At 39.4% G+C, this 21,556-nt stretch overlaps 1 protein-coding gene across 5 annotated transcripts in view; it reads left to right on the forward strand.

Moving 5' to 3' along the window:
• The first annotated feature begins 393 nt into the window (after positions 1-393).
• poglut1 (protein O-glucosyltransferase 1) overlaps positions 394-21,556 on the forward strand; it is a 166,363-nt gene continuing 145,200 nt past the window's right edge. Inside the window, exons 1-2 of one of the 5 annotated variants that reach the window (XM_087136051.1) lie at positions 394-539; positions 10,130-10,226. Coding sequence is in view for 2 of the 5 variants with exons in the window: in XM_022252495.2 (XP_022108187.1) it covers positions 562-772; positions 10,130-10,226 (308 nt within the window). In the remaining 3 variants the exon portion in view is untranslated. Of the gene's footprint in view, positions 773-10,129; positions 10,227-21,556 lie in introns of all 5 variants that reach the window. The other 4 variants (XM_087136052.1, XM_022252495.2, XM_022252494.2 and 1 more) reach the window with 4 other exon arrangements.

Here is a 21,556-nt window from a genome sequence, read left to right on the forward strand (position 1 = left end):
GAGGGACATTATATGCATTTTATGGGTGGTCTGCTTCTGGTGAAAATTTCTCAAAAACTCATCGGTTAACCCCCAAATATTGAAAGGAAAATGAAAGAGGACATGTGGAACATCATCTTTCTGTGTAGCCTGAACACCTGTGAGAGTTGTGAGTATTTTTTTAATATTAGTGAAGTATGGGGATTTATCACTATTGTCTATTGGAATTTATTTCAAGTGGCGCACCCCAGGTGAATCACTATTTCGCCTGGGCAAAATAGTAATACGCCCGGGCGAAATATTAATACGCCCGGCGAAATAGTCCGTCCGGGCGAAATACAATCCCGCCCGGGCGAAATAGCAGGCTCAGTTGTTTTTTTTTTTCAGTCATGTCCTATATACGCCTCCGTACGATAAAATGCTATTTGTAAGAGAAATTTAAAACTTCGTTTAGGTTATCGTGGAACAGAGGACCGCAAAGTGGAAAAATTTCTGCATCCCTTTGTTGCATGGATTTTTGTTATTGACGTGAACCAGAATCGCGGGCTACTTTCAGCCAGGTGAAACACGTTATTTTCTCGCATGCTATGTAATGGAATTATTGCGACGGAAATGCATCCAAATACCCTGTATGTGTGTTGCATCGTCAATTTGATTCTCTTTACTCTCGTTGTTAATCATGTGCACGCTGAGGAAGTGGAAGAGAAAGAATGTCATAAAGGAGATGAAAACTGTGTTTCACAGGAGACTGCAGGGTCTGCGACTGGAAAGCGTAGATATCTAAATCCAAAAGGTACTGGGGGTTGGGACGTTCAACTGTAGGCCCTATCTGCCTAGCCTATGGGCCGGTCGCGTCGCAGCCTACTAATTACCGTCAACACCTCGCAAACGTGTTCTTAATCTTTCCTATTCGACCTTAAAGATTTTATCGAAGAGACATTTTGCTAAATCACAAAAGGTAAAATGCTTGAAAATTGCCATTTTTAGTTCACAAAAATTTCTTCCTCTGACGTCTCACTCTCAACCACAGTCACATAAACAGGTCGGGGACCAAACCACAATCCAGCGACGACGCGGGACCATCCATATGCATACGTGGCTCGTTTGCGCGACGATGACGTAATTTTTGAACTATTTTTAGATAACGGTTCGCAGATGACATCGATCTCTTAATCAGCAAAAACTTCAAAACAAATTCCTGCAATTGATCTAATTTACAGGAAACATGCCACCAAAGATCTAAACTAAACTTTGCTTTCATTTGGTATCTATAAACAGGATAAAAGTGGATTGAGGAGATTTTCCGGTCAAATCTTGTAGAAGTTTACTTAATGCATGAAAATGTTGCCAAATCTCGTTTACCGTGGTAATTTTCCAAAATAGCGATCAGAAGCAATTTTGCCATAACTCCAACAGTAACGGCAACAGTGGTCATGTTGGCTGCCGGCATTTCAAATCTCATTATTTTCTCAAAATTGTGCGGGAAAATTACATCGTTATCATGTGACCTGATAAAAATGACATCAATGCCGCTTGAGCAAGTGACATAAGCAGAAACTAGGGATGCTGCTAGATAGATTGTGGTTTGGTCCCTGATATTACAAACATATAAATGGGCAGATTCTATCGAAAAGAACAGCAGGGTACCGCAACCGAGATGGCACCCAACTAAATTCAAAAGCATGGCCAAATTCACCCCTCGGTATAGGGAATTTATGCACAGTTGAAGAATTGCAGCCATAAAATTCTGTTAAGCCATTTTTGGATTGTGAAAAAATCCACTGTTTACTTAATCTGGCCCATGAAGATTTAAAACAATGCAGTTGCATCATCTGAAATATCTGGATTTTTATGGATCTGTGGACTTTAAACCCTAACGCTACATACCTGTAATACCTCAAATTACTTGTAGTAAAATGTAGTATTCAGCCCTGTCGCTTGTAAGAGGGCATGATTTTATTGTTTTGTGAAGTGATAAGATACAAGCCATAAGACAGTGTACCATACAGTGCTGTGGCGCTGTGAATGCATAGCTTTATTGCTCTCTGTAAAAGTGACAATGGAAGTAACCTAGCCAGAACTCAAGTAGTAATTTGTAGTGCTAGGTCCTTCAGGCTCAGACTGCTACTTAGTATTTTGTAGTACTGAGTAGTATAAGCCAAACAGTATGCTTGGCAACCTCCAAGTTAATGTGTTAATGTGTTAGGGTTAATGTGACGCAGTTGTTCATACACATTGAGTGACTGTCAAGTGTCATGGCGGCGTGTTTTTATCAAACACAGCATAGGCTCAACTTTGATAGTGCCATTTTACTATTTGTTTTGCTCCAGATTATTTTAATTCCTTTAATTATATTACCTACGAAGAAACCAACCACGGATATACTGTACATGTTAGTACACCTACTAGATTTCCAAGCTACCATGGGTGATCTTATAACAATGCAAATGACAATTCCTGAAACCAACTGCAAATGCATGTGGGCTGAAACTCAGATCAAAGGGAGAAATGTATAATTATAGGAACATTTTCCTGAACTTCCCATGATCAGCAGGGAGAAAAGATTGATGAATTACATGTAAACATAGCATTATCAACGCTTGGCGACAAAATCAACAGTACATGATGTTATTGTTACTGGTGATTTTAATCTTCTTACAATAAACTTGGACAATCATTAAATTGTGTCAAGAAGTGGATATACATGTAGTTCAACCACAGCGGGAAAATTAGTGTCCCTTGTTGAATAATGTGGACTGTTCCAGCACGTGAAGCTATCCACTAGAATCCAAGGTAACTCAAGTAATGTTCTGGATTTTGTTTTTGCCAACAAGCCTGACTTGATAAAAAAAAACCTGTTCGTTGTCTATGGCATTGCAGATCATACTACAGTTGTCCTTAAATATAACATTTCGCCCAGATCAAACGTTGCCCTAAACGGAAAGTTTTTATTTGCAATAAGGCCAACAAGACGGGGATTCAGCATTTGTTTCAGAATTTCAGAGCGAAATATATAAATGCAACTTGCGGTCAGGCAGTCGATAAAAAATGGAACATGATCAGTTCCAAGATTACTGACATGAACAAATTTATACCTACTCGTATTACTTCGTCAAGACACAGCTTACTTTGGTTTTACACAAAAGCTGAAAAAAATCAGGAAACAAAAAAGACAGCAATACAAAAGCAAAACATCCAGATTACACATACATGTAGACTGGCAGTAATTTTGTGATACCCGCAAGGAAGTCCACAAGTGTTTACAATCAGCATGCCTAAATTGCATCAGACAATTCTTAAATCTTGCAATTACCGACAAACCTAATGCTTTCTGGAATTTCATTTCAAGACTGCGTCAGGACAACCAAGGGATTGGCATTTTGAACAGCAACAGGAATATCATCAGTGATGACATGCAAAAAGCAGAAATTCTGAATGATCAGTTTGAAAGTGTGTTTTTGTAAATTATGTAATTCTCTTTAATTAAAATGTAAACAGTGAAATGTTTCTCGCACCTTTTCAAATGTGAATAGTGGAATGTACATGTATGTACTTCGCCTGTTTAAACATATGTGTACATGTAAGTAAACTCATTTTAAAAGCAATCAACATAGTTTTAATTAGGTCGTCCTGTATTTTAAAAGATATTTTTTAAATTTTACTATAATAAAATGTGTTGAATTAATTTAACAATATGTTTCATACATGTAATCTTATAACACACTAGCAGCACCTGTCCTCAGTGCAAATGTTACCTTCAGTTTTGTTTTTGAAATGTGTGTGGCAACCTTTTCTGTATTGGTGTCACTGGAGACGTCCGGTGGCCTTTCAAGAATTTCTTGAATACCAAGTGGCTGAGGTTCTTTCTTTGGTGGAGAAGGAGGCCTTGGTGAGCACCCTGTGCCTCTTGCTTTTTAGGGTCTCCCCCGTAACATTGCTCCTTGCACACACTACATTCTTCTGAATGAAGCGACCACGGGACAGGGATGTCTGGATGTGGGGTATTGTATCCTGTCCTTGAGAGGCAAGACTGGCAAAAATAATTAGGGTGCTGGAGAGGATTTTCAGCTGACATACTCGGCGAAATTCATATCTTACTTTTTTGCTTGCTTCTGTTCAACAAACTTGTGGGACTTACAACTTATACAGGGCACTCTGATTGAGCTGCCATCCCATTCTCTTGTGTTGGGAAAATTTTACTTTATATCCAGTTTTATCATCATTAGTCAGAGCCATCCTTCGTTCCTTTTTAGTGGTGTTTGGGTTTTTTGGTTTGAGTGAACTGTGTGTGACATTTTTGTGAAATTTCCATTTTCTGGACCTTGGATTCCTTCAATTTTTGTTCTACTACAGAATCGTTCTATGCAGGACAATGGCTGTCGCCGTAAGTGCACTCTACTTAACAGTTTTAATTATAATCATTGAACCTACGTGTACACATTGACTGCTTCAAATCTGACATTTCGCTGCAATCTTCTCTGGGAATTGGTGACTGTAAAATTGCATGATTTATCTAGCACCAGAAGTACATGTAATACCCCCCTTTCCAAGTGGACATGGCCAGACTACCTTATGGATCCCTGATCATGAACTGAAATCTCCATTGAACATAACTATTTATATGGACATTGCTGTGAATCCAGGACCATCTTCAAACCTATTTTGGATAAGTGTGATCCTATCAACTCAAGCAGAAACATTAGTGTGATTAATACTACTGATACTGGCCATACTGCTGTCTCAAAAAGCAAATACAGATATACCCCACAGGAACTTTTACCGATTGTGCTTTCCACAATATCCCATTCAATTACATGTCCTTAAGATGCACAGGATTCAGAGGAAAGCGTGCTGGTATTTCCAACAGGCTTGTGTCAAGGACTAAGGCAAAGCCCACGTACATGTATGACAGTTGCCCAGGGATGACAAAGTCAAATGCTATCCAGATCCACATCACCCAAAGAGAAATCTACAGAAATATGAACTCTCGCTGCAGCAACTCAAACAACTTACAGTATGCACCCTCTGCAAGAAAGGCACTCCCTACATTGCCACAAATGTCAGTAACAGCCCACCATATTTTATGCTACTTAACGCTTGATCTCTTGTACAGTGCATGGATGAGCTCGAGTCAATGTTAAACCTCAATGAAATTCAGATTGCTGCCATTTCTGAAACCTGGTTCCCAGATATTGGTGATCTGTCGTACATGTACCTCTCCATCCCAGGCTACACTATTTTCAGCAAGCTTCGCACCAACAGGAGAGGAGGAGTCACTCTGTATAACATTCAGACAAGTAGTATAACAGAACTCAAAACTCCGAATTGTCCAGGTGTGGGTCTGCTTGCAACAACTCCCCCGCTCAATCTTGGGTTCGATATTGTGCGTTATTTATCATCCGCCATCATCTCCCCATGATGCACTGTTGAGTGATCATGTATCATCATCCTTAGACATGCTTCAAACCAAATATCCCAATTCAGGAATTGTTATTCTTGGAGACTTCAACCAACTCAATACTGACCAAATATGCCTTTTATCAGGTCTTGTACAAGTCGTTGCTGCCCTTATGAGAGGTCAGGCAATACTTGACAAGATTTTGACCAATATTCAGGAACACTGTAGCCAACCTTAGATTTCTTTGCCAGTAGGTCTTAGTGACCACAGTACTGTGCTGTGGTACCCTCTGCAAAATAGTGTTAAGCATAGCACTGTCAGTCAGACGATGTGTAGTCTGTCCTATCAAGGATTCCGACTTACATGCCTTCGGCCAATGGATAATCAACTATGAATGGGATGATGTGAGCAATGCTGTATCACCTGACAGTAAGGCTGCAGCTTTTTACCAAACTCTTTATAAAGCCATTGATTTATTCTTCCCAATGAAATCTGTGACTATCCATTTGAATGACAAGCCCTGGATAACCCCTGAACTACGGTAAAAAATCTCTCATTGCAAAATGCCAACGTGCCTTTTCAAAATAACAAGCTCCACCTGTGGCTTCTCCTGCAGAACAAAATAGCAAGAAGAATTAAACAAGCTAAAAACAATATCTACAATCTTCATGTGCGTAGGTTGAAAAATTATAACCTCAGCAGCTGGCATCATTACATAAAGAAACTCTTGGGCATCAAGTTCCACTCTCACATGTCTTCCCGGGTCATCACCTGCTGACATTGCTAACAAGATCAGATTTGTATCAGTGGCCAATGACATTCCATGTCTAGACCACAATAACCTACCTGCATATCTGCCTGCAGAATCACCAGTATCCTCAGTTTCTGCACATGATGTATACAAAAAACTAAAGAGAGTTCAGGCTTACGAGAGTGGAGGCCCTGATTATTTTCCCCCAAGACTGACAAAAGAGTTTGCATTCGAACTCTGTTTTCTGTTGACATATTTTCAACTGCTCAATTCAATATGGCATTGTTCTGGCTATCTGGAAAACTGCACATGTGGTACATGTACCTATTCCCAAGACACACCCTTCAACAATGGACAAATTGTGACCCATCTCTCTCACATGCATTTTTGTGAAGATTTTAAAGGATTTTGTCACTGCTTGGATTAACAAGACATTTGTAATGATATTTATCCTAATCAATTGGGGTCATTGACCATCTACATCTCATTATTTGGTTTGTTTTCTTAATGAAGTCTATAGGGGAACAAATAAACCTTATACATGTACCTCTGCTATTATAATTGCTACAGACTTCAGTAAAGCCTTTGACAGAGTTGATCATCAAAATTTAATCCCAAAATTTATTAAGTGTGGAGTTTGCTCTTGCATCATCCCTTGGATATGTAGTTTTTTAACCAACCGATCCCAGGTTGTTTGTCATAGTGGCACTTTATCAGAATGGTTGACTTCCCATGCTGGTGCTCCGCAGGGCACTAAACTTGGGCCAATTGCCTTTCTAACAATGATAAATAATGCAGGTTCATCCAGTGATGAAATCAAACAGTGTAAATATGTGGATGACATGTCTTTTTGTCAGGTTACCACAGAACCTGGTCATTGTCAAATTATGCAGCTGGAAATAGATCGTTTTAATCAATGGGCCTTGTCAAACAACATGAAACTTAATCCTTTTAAGTACAATTTTATGTTCATTAATTTTGAACTATCCACATTTTTGGATCCTTCTACCCTGCAAATTGGGAACTCACCCACCAATAGAGTTACCTGTTTAAAAGTTCTTGGTGTTCTCGTTCAAGATAATTAAAAATGGGACAACCAAATTGATTCTATGTGCAAAGCATTTAATTGTAGACTGTTTTACATAGCATGATTCCCATTTCTGATTTAATCACCATGTATCCCAGGAGACTGCAATTTAAAAAAAAACAAGAATGTCTGAACAATTACAACATAAAGCATTCCGCATAATTTTGTCTTTCTATCGCGTTAACCTCTGTTACGGTGAAACCTGCTTACAATTTAATATACCTCCTCTGTTTCAAAGTAGAAAGCAGTTGTGTTCCTGTTTTGATAAATCCCTTCTTCACTCCAACAAATTCAGACACCGGCTTCCTCCCACTAGGAACAATGGCTTGAGGAATAACAATCATTTAAGTACTTCCAGATGCAGGACAAAGTGGTACAAAGGATGCACAATCCCTTATCTAACAGACTTGATAAATACGGACATGCTAAAAGTCTTTCATAATACATCCTGAGTCCTCTGGACTTCTCATGTTTCCATTTTGGTCATGTGATCAACCGTCTCTATTTTTGGCATCCTATTCCTCCAGTTAGATTCTGAGGATAATAATGTATTCATAAGCCAAAATCCTGTTAGCTGTATTACACAGTTGTCCTGAAGAAGATACTTGTGATGGTGAGGGTTGCTTTTGGGAGGTTTGGGGTTAGTTTGCGTTGTGGTGGGGGGGGGAGTTTGTACACATTGCATGTGTGTTTGTTGGTACGTTGGTTTGTATGCATGTATCTAGTGTTCTTTTTGGCTTTGTATGTCATTTTGATCATTCAATTGTTTGATAACATTTTGGTATTTTCATCAATCGATTTAATATTAACTTTTTATTTGATGTGTATGCAGTAAACTCTGACTTAGTCGACATCACGTAACCCGTCATATCGTCCCAAGTTGGCCGTTTGACAAAAGTCCCGATCGTCTGTAATGCATATCCATTGAAAGTTTCTTTTCTAAGTTGGAGTTTATAAGTCGTCATTTCGACTATGTCGACATGTTTTTCTTGGTCCCTTTTCCACAAAACCACAAAAATTCCTTTGTGTAAGTCGCCATTAAAAAAATCCTGCTTCGGTATCGGTTTCCTTCACCACGGTTGCTAAGAAGTGGCAAGTCCCATGCGCGTGCGGCCAGCATGAGTACATCAATACCAGTAATCCCTCTAGTGCTACACGCATGCACTCTGTCCATTTTGGGGGTTGCCTTATGGAACGTAGTCTGGTTCCCTGCCCAAAGATTCCCGGACAACCCTTGATAATGATTCGTCAGATAGTCAGAATCATCAGGTCTGGTATCCAGACTATATTGAACGAACTTAACCAATGCGCGTGTGTGAATGAGTGTATGTTTTCTGTACGGTACATCACGTACATACGTACTGCACTGTAGGGTCGTGATGTGATATGCAAGTGGCTTGCCGTCCTTGCTTTGTCCTTCTAAAGGGGCACATGATCAGTTGGCAGGATAATAATCGAGAATGAATTTGCTGGGATCGACCATGGAGGTAGAAATAAACCAGGGTAAATCAAAGCCGTTGAATTAGTGAAAGGAATCGTAATGTACATAGGCAATACATGTGTACGTGTAAGTCAGCATTCGCGTAAGTCGTCATAATTTCTCGAGTCCCAAGAGTGCCTACTTAATGGGAGTTTACTGTACGGGTACTTGTATTTTTTTACTGTTCTGTTTTTGATACAGTTCATTGTTACTTTTATAGTTTTAATGTAATAATTGTAAATCAAACTGAAATCCAACCTTTGGCTGCAAGACTTTGGTTAATAAACCATTAATAATAATAATAATTATAATAAAATCAATGTTTACCGCAAACATGACACGGGGCATTTAGAACCTCTATATAAGCTCCATTTTTGAGCTTCTAAAAACATCAAAAACGACAGAAGAAATAGTTTGAGTAAAAGAGGCACTCGTGAACCACTGGGTACAAACACTTGTCTTTCATTTATCAGTACTTGGAATGCTGAGAAAAGTTTTTTAGAATTTTAGTAATTTTTATGAAAAATCACACACAATTACACCACCTTAGCAACCACCTTTTGTTAATTTTTACCCTGCACAGGTATTTTGTGTCTTTGAAAATTAAATCTAGTAATTTGAAGGATTAAACTTCACAAAAAAATGTATGTATCTTACCATGATTTGTCTTTGAAAACCCAGTAAAACTCATTTACACAATAATGTTTAAATGGTCTTGGCCTCTTCACTAAGCAGAATTGAGGTCAAAGTTTCAGCTGCTCACATTTGATGTACACGCAGTACACTCAAACTAAATGAACACATGGGCTTTGTGTGTATGTGTGGTGCATGCATGGGAAATTTGCATGGATATGGAGGTATATGTAGACATATCAAAAGTACAGCATGACATTAACTGCAGTTTACTAACCTCAATCCTGAAAATGCAATGTACTGTATACTGGTAACTGAAAAAAAAAGACTTTCAATGACAATTTTCATGACAATTTCCCTGACATTTGAAATTTCCAAGTTTCAGCTCTTTATTACCCACTTCAGGAGAACTACTTGTAGATGTAATTTAGCACTTTCATTTACATGTACATGTACATGTAGAAGTAACTTTTAATGAGTAAGAATTGAAGCTTTGCATGGTGGAAGAGATGTGATGTGGAATCAATCTCTTTAAACGTTGAGTTAACACTAACGGGTTCTTTTAAGAACCACACCAAAAAAAGATTGATTCCATGGTGTACCAGCAAACCCGTATCTCGTAACTTTTGATGCCGAAGCAAATGTTGTGTAAGGATTCAGAGGGCCGCATTTATTGTTAAATGACTGTAAGTTATGTTCATCATTTGATAAATCGTCCATCTGACAGGCTAAGGGGTATATTTTTATTGTGTTAATTGTTTGAATTTGAATAATCAACTGTTTAATCCTCTTGTTTTACAGATGAAAAGTGGCAGCCGTATCTCGATGCAGTAAAATCAGCTTTAAGGCAGTATAAAGACTGTGAGCAAGATACAGGTACTTGCACATGTTATGACAGGTATTGGTACAGTTTCATCTTTCATTGAAGGTGTAAAATTTTTTTTCCTGTAGGTGTTGGGGGAGAGCAAAGAAGGTTGTTTCCATTCCCAGAAATATTTTTTAACAAGATAGAGGAAAACTGAAAGATACAAAAGGCAACAGTAATGAAAAGAGATGAAAGCAATAATTCACTAAAAGAAAAACTGACCCCCTACCACTTTCAATAAATTATCAGTTCCTTCTGATTCACGTGTGTTTTGCCTCCCCTCCCCCAGAAAATTTCCCAGAAAAAAGTGCTCCTCCCTCCCTTCACCCCCACCAAAACCTTTGTCATGCCCATATTGATCTTGTTTTAAAAACTGCTGTAATTATGAAAGTTTGAGATGTTCCTTACAGAAAGTGATTTAGTTCAAGTAAAAATGTGGGATTTAAGACCGGTTAAAAATCATGACGATTAATAGATAACTCCAATCGATTATTTCTATGGTTTCTTTATTTAACTTTGAGGGACGGTCGGTTGGGAAAAGTTACTATAAGTACTTGCTTCCCCTAAGATTCGTGTTCGTCTTGTTTTCTTGGTAGGAAATTTTAGTCTGGGTCAATTAAATAACAAAAGCACACATACTTTTTCTCTGAGACTCCATACAGGTTGGCAGCATAATCCCTCCCCTCAATTACAGCAAAACATTAGGGTTGGTCAGAAATACAGCCACAGAGTTACAATGTACATGTAAGTGCGGATATCCTTCACTGAAATCCTAAAAATTAGAAGCCATTCCCAGACCTTACTTAACTTGCTACTGTTGCCATGACAGTTTTGTTGCTAAGAGAGGAAGCTCATACTGTCCTTGAGTTTGGCCAATAAGTACAACCATGCAGGGTCTGTTGCACCTCTCCCATGCTCTCCGGGCCCAGTTTTCACACTTCTTTCTTGACAATGTACCAATGGGGGGGTTGTTGACATCTGTTTACTTTGTACACTGAACCTATATGCTACTGTACATGCAGCTGCAATGGAGCAGAGACTTTGCAAAAGCCTGGAAACCAGAGCTTCACATTTTTGGTGTTCAGAGGTAAATATGCACTCCTTACATGAAGTTAAGACTGGCCCCTCTTGTCTCTATCATCTTCAGAGGCATAATATTAAACATATTTTGGAACACAAATTTGGAACACTACAAATCCTTCCTCCACTTAGTAGTGTTTTCCTAAGAATCATCTTTGAATTTGAATATTTCTGACATGAAATGTCTAACATGTAAGCCAAGTTGACATAATGCTGCCACTCGTGCACAGCTTAAAAGTATCCGCACTCAGGCACTAGTCGAGTTGCTGACATGATCTGTCCGAAACCTTCCGAAGGGCAAGAAACATCTATGGGCGACAATATCCCAGGAAGTCAGAATAATGATTCAGTGGACATAAATTTGAAGCTTCAATTTGTCTACTGTATGATGTGAACGCCGATTATTAAAGAAAGGTACAATGCTATCCTTAGCAGACCATTTCTTCCAAAAATGCTGTTCTTTTGCAGTGTGCGAATACATGGACATGAATATCTTGTTCCTTGAGTCCTTGCATGTTACTCTTAGGGGATTTCTTAACAGGGAACAGAAAATGAAAATGCAGCAATTATGTGCTCTTGGGAATGGGAAGGTCTAATTTAACAATGACTGTTCATGTCAAAGCATAATACCTTCCAAAAAATGATTCCACTGTTTGAATGGAGTGTTTGAAGAGCAATAAATAAATTAATCTGATCCAAATATCTTTTATCAATAATCCAACATTTTAGATGACAGGGGTTGTGATATCAGTGTACAGTATATCTACTTGTTACGCTTACAACACTTTCAACTGATTTCATTTGTGTCAGAGTATACATGTAGCTTTTCTGGAATTTTTAAAGAGCTATGAATTTTCTCTGACATTGCCGCGGTCCTTAACAACAGGGCCAAATTGTGGTGAGCATGTGCAGTTAAACCTTGGTGACATTTTAGACAAGCTTCTTTCATGGAGTCAATTTTTGTGTCTGTGAAAGTGAAACATGAGGGTCATTCTATAAATTCGGGTTCCAAAAGTGTGACCTTTTTGTGTTCCTGTTACACCTGACCTAAACTATTTCTGTTTGCAGGTAATCTGCATTAATTCATCACTCTTGAAATTTACATGTGTTCTTAACTTACAAAATCATACATCAGATGTTACAGGGACACACACAAAAATTGGACCCCTTATTAATAAAATGACTCGTGACTCCAGTCTGCAACATACCCCCAAAAAAGTGCACATGGAAAGGTGCCTTTAGTGGCTGAAACCGTGGAGATTCCGGCAGGTCATCAGGCTGTTATGCCTGGTAAAGGCATCATCCCCAAATTGTCCATGTGTTCCAGGATGTGGACATTTCACAGAATCACGAAGAGCATGCTAATCCCTGCCAAACAAAAGAGAAGTTAGCAACACGGCGGACAGAACACAACATGCAAGCTTTATGCAAATTACCAACATCATGAATATGCCCAATCTTCTGCATATTGGCTGGCAATCTTTGGCAGGGCGAATCCCTTTGAATTAGCACATGGCAGAGTTTCCGCTAACCGACCAGTCAACTTCCAGTTGGAACAAGACAAAATGCCGAATGGCTGCCAAGTTAAAAACCACAGGTTTTTTTTTTAAGTCGGTCGGTTGCCCGAAATGGATGCATATGTTTAGGTACTCTACAGGATTTGCATATACTGCAGTTTGCCAAAATTGACTGATTTGGGGGTTTGTGACTTATTTTACATGTATGTATCATCATATATTAATGCAGCTTTGCAGTTGCAGTTCAATAAAACACTGCCATCACAAGTTTTTGTGCAGGTTCATTCACAAAAATTGATCTCACATCTAAGTTTGTGTTTCCTGTGTTCATGTATATTTGAAGATATACATGTACTGCTCGTACTTGAAATGAGTATGTTCCCACAAAGTTTCCAGCCACAGCACGAGACTAATCACCCACCCTCCAGATGCGTCATGCACACTTACAACGCGATACACAGACATTGTTTGCCAGTTTCCTTTAGTCATGACAAGCGTAAAGCATAATTCAAAAAAAGTAATTTTTTACATTGATTACACAAATGTCAAACAAAAATTCCTTTCCTAATTCTGATAAAAATATGCCCAAATAAGTTAGCTTGACTACTCTCATATCTCAAGAGCCTAACTAATCACCCAAACTGAATTATGCATACATGTATTCAGCAAAAAGATCTAGCGTGCCCCACGTATGTTTCGGTGGGAAATTATTAACTGCACATGTCCCAATTTTAGGGTCATTTGCATGCGTAACGAGGGCCATGGGAATTCATGCCAGGCAAACAGCTGCTTCGTTTCATGTCTTAGTTTCACATTTGAAATAAAAATTCCTGCCCAAAATGTTTTCATGTTAAGATAAGGCCTTTTCCTATTGTGTTTTGTGAAAATAAAATTGAGAAATAGTACCAGACTCATCAAAACCAGTGATTTTGTGAAAGGCTTTTCTCGTATAGCGGTAGTTTTTTAACGTTTTGATGCCATTTTTGAAGGCTCAAAACAATGAATTTGAAATTTTCCTGAAGCTTTCAAAAGTGGGCTTTGGAGGAGAAAGGTCTGACGGCTTTAGATTTGCTGAGGGTTTTGCGCTAGATTTTTTTCTCTTCCTGACCGGATGCATTTGCATATATATATCGACCTAATTCACCTAATTCAGCACCGATTCCGTTTATCTGGTATAACATTATGGCCTTGCGAGTGGTGCATAAGAATTCAGTGACTCGGGAATGAAAGATGAACACAAAAGTACAGTAAGTTAACATGAAGTTTATTTTTGAAATCGAAGTTTATCATCATTATAAAATTGCCAGAAAAATGTTGAAATTCACAGTGTATATCCTCAGTTTTACATGTACTATACCAGGTACGCGCATGAACCACATGAACATATACACTGGTTCCGTCGAAAATTTCCATGTACAGTCAAACACGATTAACACGAGCACGCTTGAGACAAGATTGCACTTAAGATGAGCATATTTCTTCAGTCCCGTTCAAAATGTTCAAAAAGCTATGCTACGACGAGAACACGAACAAGAAAAGCACATTTGCCTACATGTAACCGGCAGTGTCAAAAATCATTGTCCATGGCATTTGAAGTACAATTGAAAAGCATCTTCAAAAGCTTAATTCCAGTCATCCCAGTAAGTAATTTCTGATGGGGTTCTCTGAAAATGCTAAGCCGCTCCGCAATTTGTGCTGTGGTTTTGCCAGTGATGACTTGGCGACTCTGTTCCTTGTGCTGCTAGAGGGGGGTTTATTCTAGACGATAATAGGTGTTGTGATGTCATGGCATCAAAGGAGTTTTTATCACAGCGGGCGGGGTCCCAAAAAGTGTTGTTGTTTTTTTTAAAGGGTCCATGTGGAGCTCCCCGAACGAACAGCCATTTTTTCTTTATTTTTTGCCTGGATATGTCAGTAACAGTACAATTGGTGAAAAAAATGAATAAAATGTATTTAATTATTGTTAATTACTGATTTTCAAACACTCCCCCCCCTAAAATTTCCGACAAACGGTGTGACGTACGTTTAAGAACCAACAAATCGTAGTCTAGTGTCATTTGTGCCGTCTGAAACCCAGAGTAAGCACGCACGGCTTCCTTCGCAGCGGCGTACGTGGAAATATCGTAGCCTTTTCCGTTCGCGCTTCTCTAAGGCTCCTCTTCGTTTTTCTGTTTTTTTTTCTTGGACTTCATGCCAAATGAATCTTGCAGGCTTGCAATAAGCTCGAAACATTCCGGCTTGAAGTGGTCGCTGCAGTGTTTCGAGCTCGGCGTTGGTCCAGTCCACTTGGCCCATGTGAGCTTGACTTTTGTGGCCCAAATTTTGCAATATTTCATGTCTTTTGGGAAATTATGGATGCTTGCGCCATTTTTAGAAGTATTTCTACAACCTGCAGCAACACACCTGGTTGGCATTTTGCTGAAATATCACTGGAACATCGGCAAGTGGTGATCTCGAATTCATACTGTAATACTATAATGCGCTGAGTTACAGAGGGCAAATGTGCATCATAGTCGATGACTTCACAAACGTACATCACAATTATGCAAAATTTCTATGCTAATTAGGTACATTGACAGGGGCGGGGCTGTTTGGCAAACACTCTTTATTATTATTTTTCTCTTATGTATCAATTACTAAAATGACTTTTATTCACAGGAAATCTTCTTAAACATATAATGTTCCAATTGCAGTGATAAAAACTGCTTTTCATGGGGCCCTTTAAGCCAAAAATGAACAATTTTGGGTGAACCTGACTTGAAAATAGATCCCCTCCCACCAGTTACAAACCAACAGAAATTCCCCAATTTCAATACCCTCTTAAGTCTGGTCCTTATACGACCTAGTTCTCAAGTTAAACCTTTACTTAAGTGCAACGTCGGGTACCAGTTTCCAAGGAGTGCTTTGCCAAGCAATGCTGTGCACGTGGCACGGGGTGGCTGGCCGCTTACAACCTCTGTTCTCTGCAGTTGTGTCAAACATGTAGGCATATTGGAAATCATTTTCGAATCATATTTATTGATATGATTTAAAATTTATTAACAAATTAAAGGCTGTACATTGAATACTAATATACTTGGGATACTGTGGCAGCAATTGGCCGATTACTTTTGACCTTGACATTTTATTCAGTTGCATTTGGAAATTTACGACTCACTTTTAGTTTTACTTGGGAAACTGTTTTGAAATGCGAAAAGGGAAACAAATCATTTAGGAAAAAAATTGCATTTACCAATGCATTTAAAAACAACTTTAGTTTCAAAAAGAAATTGCATTTTGTCAATGCATTTATAAATTACTTTACATTGAAGAAAAACTGCATTTGCCGATGCATTTTAAAAACAACTTTAGTTTTGAAAAGAATGTGCATTTGTCAATGCATTTATAAATTACCTTACATTAAAAAGTATGAATTAACAAATCTTTTTACAATGAAAAACAATTTACATTGCAAATAGGTTTCCATTATTCAATGCATTGAGATAATCTCTTAAAATAATACAGTGGTATAAAAAGTTATGAGAGAAAAATCGAACGGCAGTGATCGGCCACCATATATGTATGTCTATGCACATACAAGTGTATGTGCATTGTACATGGCATTGTATAACAATGCACCAAAGCCATTGCAATGTGTTCCGCCAGCAACAAATTTCGGATACAACGAACGTTTTTATGTAGTCCCACGGATTTTGTAATAACGAGAGTTGACATCCTTGCTTTTTGGTCATGAGAGTTACTTAATTAACTTGTCTTTAATTAATTAAAGACATTACATGTCTTTAATTAAATGGGGGAATGTCTTTTCCGCAGAACGGCTGTTGGTATTCATGAGATCCAGAGAAATCATGCTTATTCACAATGCTTCATGATCAATGCATTATTTCCTAGTCCATGACTTCCATTCGATAAATTCTCGATCACCAGCTGAACACCCTCACTCACTCGACCCCCCTGAAGGCGGCTGACATGTTCATCCTCATTTTCTAAGTGCCATTACTATTGCACATGTTTAAGTCCTGCTCCAAAAATTTCAAGAATTTTTCCTCCGCTACTTGTAGTTTCGGTGTAATTTCTTGCTCACCTTGTTTGTTCATTCATGTTCTTATAAACGGTAAGACAGTTCCTTCTTCCCTATATTTCTATATATGTTTGCCATTCCCTTGTAGTCTTGCGCAGGGTGGCAGACTGATTTTTTGCCTAAGTGGCATTGTTTGTTTCTTGTTTATCTTTCTTGATTTCAGAATAAAATTGAATTTGTCTATTTATTCTGGTTGCTATATTTCTTGTCTGTATATACCTTAATTAGATTTGCCCCAGTTGTGGCAATTTGTATATTTTTGTCTCTCATCTCTTAAAAAAAAAATAAAAGAAAGACAGAATATCTTGACAGTGGTTGTCTTGTTATGCTGGGTTTGTTTGTTCTTGTTTTCTACTAGATATTTCACTGGAAATATCAGTGTTTTTCTTTGGATTTGCTTCTCTCTTTTTTGTACATTAGATTTAAACTCTAGAGAGGGAAATTTTCCGAGTGTGCTCTGCTAACCCTGCTCCAAGTACGCAGTTTGCCTGTTCGTGGGCCCAGGATTGCTTGGTTTATAGTAAGGACAGTGGTGCGGTGGTTTCGGTCCTTGCAACCCAGGAAACGGGACAGTGTGTAGATTTACTATTTCCTTCCTTTCGGTCGGTTCGAGGTACAACCGTGCGATACCCACATTGCGAGTTCACACTTCAAGTTAGTTCGCGACTCGCAGCAGTCTGTCAGCTGGTCCCTTGGTACGGGGTGATACATCCGGTCGACCAGCTGCATGCCCACGGGCCTTCTTCGAGCGTCTTTGGCCCGTCCACTCTTCCCCTTCTGGCCTTCTGGGGCCTGGCAGAGTCCCACAGAGGCCCACAGGAGGGCTATTGGGTGACTCATAGTCGTAACAGCTTTTCAGCTGGTGCGGCTCAGCTTACCGTCGACTTCCAGTAACACTGCTTGGGTAATCTTAGCATCTTAGATGCTCCCTGCAGGTCGTCTTCCAGCACCCGGCAACCTGCGGCCCATCTACGCCCCTCTACTGGCCGTCTGGAGCGTAAGCAAGTCCACCAAACAGGTGGCACGGGCAACTCGCTTTGGCTTGCCGTCCCGTCAGCAACACCATATTGCAGGGTTCCGCGAGTGGTCGTGGCATTGGTTGGTTGTCCCTGCTTCTGTACTGCTCACCTACTGGCTTCCTTAAGATCTTTTACCAGCCCGTTTCTGTCCCGGCTTTCAGTCAGGGACATGTCATAACCCACCCACGGTCATAGAGTGTGCCTCAGCCAACCGTTCTTTTGTTGCATTCAGTCATGCAGTAGATGCTACTGTCTACCAGGCCACTTCACAATAAACATTGTTTTCTGCGGTGGCCTCCGGTTAATTTGGTCTTGTCTTGGTGGCTACATCATTTGTATTTGGTCCTACTATTGCTTTTCTCCAATCCACATCTGCATTTCAAGCGCCAGAATTCACAGAACTTTATACCGTAGTGGATTCTAAGTGCTTGTTGTTTTCATACGTGAGACCTTTGAATGTGGCCATTTCCAAAGTGCATACAACCGGACCGTTACAAGGTCCGATTAGAATGGGTCTACCGTCGGCCGCAAAGTTCGTTACGATTGCCACTCGGGTACCCTCTTCAAATCATGCCTGCATGATCGATACGAAGAGGTATACTTGGCAGGGTTTTGTTTGTTTTCAAATTTATACTTGCATTCATCGAACCGGGAATAATTTGGTATATCAGAGTTGTTTACATTCCCATTGTAGTTCTGGTTTCAAATGTGGAGATTTTAGGGGTTAAACAGGCAGGACAAACATTCATGACTAATTTGTTTATTTCTCATGGACACTCCATTTGAGAGCAAGCTTCAATCTCATCACCCGGATGCATGCACTTAGACTTTGATTCGCCATGCATGCAGTAAATCGGCTGAAGTTCCTTCAATACAGGAACGGCCATTCTGTATTTTAAGACAAGACTTATTTTTTCATTCTCCAAAAATGCTTCATCGTCATTGGCATATACTGGAGCTGTTCATTGTCACAAGTGCAACTTTCACCCGACTTAACTAGTCTTCTGGCAATGACTCCTCGCTCGATGAAGATTAACTTTTCTCCGGTCTCCGACCCTTTTTTTTTTTTTGCTTCTGGTTACATTGCTTTGCAGGTGCCTTCAACTAAGCTCCTTTCTCGCTCTTCCCCTGAGCCTTTATTCCATTAGCATATCTTCGACCCAAGGAGGAATTCCCCCCCCCCAAAAAAACCCTGAAACCTCTTACCGTAAAGACACTCCCTTTTAACAGTTGAATCTGACAATGGACCCTCAACCACTAGTTTCTACTGGCTCTTCCTAATCTTCATGTGGTACTCCTGCCCCCAAACTTCCAAGTGATAGGCATAGGAGTACATTGGTTAGCACATTGTTACTTCACCAGATAAATTACTACTTAGGTGCTCTCTTACTATGCCTTGGCTTCCTGAAAATTGGATTTTCCGATGAGCCCTAGGCTTTGGGATTAACCTGAAGGTAACACATCTTCAAGCCAACAACTCCTCGACAGACATCTGCTCCGATGGAAGGATTCACACAGTAGAACAGACACTACATCGCAGGGTGGTTTAGCCAGTCCTGTGGTACCCGACAGTCTACATATTGTTGGCTCTGCCTTGACATGGGATATCTAGTTGCTGTTGTTTTACTCCCAGCAATTCTGTCTGAAATGGCCGTGGAAAAAATCTGCAATTCAGACCATTAGAACTAATTCCTAAACCTCAAAATGAATTCAGCCAGATTCCTTGGGAAAATCAACACTGCAGTACACATTTCATCATTTCATGACATGAAGAGCGATATGAACTATGTGAATGTGAACGATATGAATTCTAATGCATATTAGTGCAGTAATCGACTCTCTTCTATGGGACCAAGTACTGCTATTGCCAATCACATGTAGCAACTGTGTGTTGTCTCAGCTACCTAATGTGCTTTTTATATTAACTTCTGTCCCTTAGACAGCTCTGACTCCAGGTATCCTCTCCCTGGAAGGCATTTTGGTACAGCTGCCCTTTGTTGCTTCCAATAGCTGCTTCATTCCTGGATAGTGGTCTGTTGATGGTATCCTCTACACATACATGTACTTTCCTTGGGTGATACTCCCATGGTGCCATTTTCCAGAGGCTGCTCATTATTCTCGTACTAACAGTGGGTCAGGAATCCAAGCTGAGAGGGATTGTTCTATCTTTACCCCTTAGGTTAGAGTTGCCCTTTGCTATAAAATAAAAAGTGACGAAAGAACGTTTGCCTTCATTATGAGTCATTACTGTCATGCGCAAGACTTATCTTTGATGAACCGAGCATGTTCACGCGGACTTGTGTATAGATGGTCCTAGAACAAAGACGTCATGATGAAATCATCAAGTGATTTATTATTTTTTAATATTTATTTTAGTCCATTGACTTTGTACACGTTTTCAATTCATCTCGTGAGGGCAAAATCGTGACCCTTCCTTCCAGTCGAAACCGGAAGTGGGCTTATTGTTTAAAAGTGGTAATAGGTATCAAGTTGTTTTCAATGGTGTTAGTCTGTTTGGGTATAGTATTCTTCAAATCATCTACTCATGTCGCGTGATTGTCAAGTGCCCTCTAACGACAGGTTAAAAATTCTGAAAAATGAATTTTGAATAGATGTCTGTGGTGAAGTTTGTCCGAATCGCCTGAAAATTGATTTAGACGATGATCTTGACCCAGTTAACACGTGTGAAATTTGGGGCCGATGATTGGAAATTATGATAAAAAGTTCTTTTATATTTCAGAATTACGTAAAAATCAACCATAACAGATTTAAGCGTGAATTTTTCATTAGATGATAGCTAAAACATTGAAGTCAGCTGCATGAAGTGCATAAGTGGTGTACTTCTTCACAGAGATGAAGCTCCCACAATGAAAACCTCTTACAATATTTGCAAACTCGAAAATCCCTTTCGCATACTGTGCATTGACTGCTGCTTGTGTGGACATGCAATATCCGCCTGTAATGTGGCTGGCAGCTCACTGTGCGTAAGGCATATACTCAGGACCTGGCAAAATGCCAAGCACGTGGTGCTGAGAGAAGATCGTGTTGTATGAAACGCCAAAGGAGACAAATGTTTAAAATCTCTAATCTGTGCTCTTTCCTTGACAACAATGCTTTGTATTGTACTTTGTATTGTACATGTCTGATTGGGTTGAAACCTTGCGGATAGCTAGGTAGGGAAGGTTATAGGCAGAGATTGACCTCATGTGATGACAATATCATCAGCCGATGAGTCACGAGACATTAAAGGTGCACTCTTCACAGTTCTATATACTGTGAAGTACATGTCCGATTGGGCTCAAACCATTGGGTTGGGTTTAAAGGAGCAGCTTCTCTGAATACATGTAGGTATTTTTAGCCCTTTGAATTTTGTACACGTTTTCAAGCCACTATTTTGAAACCTTCGCAATGTTTGATCGCTATGAAAGTGATCGCCAACAAAGATCCTGATACAAGAATTATTGTAATTTGTGATGACGTCATCATGTGATTTAGTGTTGATTTTACAATATTTATTTCAGCCCATTGACTTTGTACATGTTTTCAAGCCACCATTAGGGTAATTTTTAGATGTTTGATCATTTGATTTGAAATATACCCGAGAGTATAAATATCAAGTAATTTTTCATAACATGCTTCAAGAATAAATGCAAATCACATGACATC

The sequence above is a fragment of the Acanthaster planci genome, linkage group LG04, assembly GCF_054643075.1.
Source record: "Acanthaster planci isolate LZ-2023a linkage group LG04, COTS_SCS, whole genome shotgun sequence".
Taxonomy (NCBI): domain Eukaryota; kingdom Metazoa; phylum Echinodermata; class Asteroidea; order Valvatida; family Acanthasteridae; genus Acanthaster; species Acanthaster planci.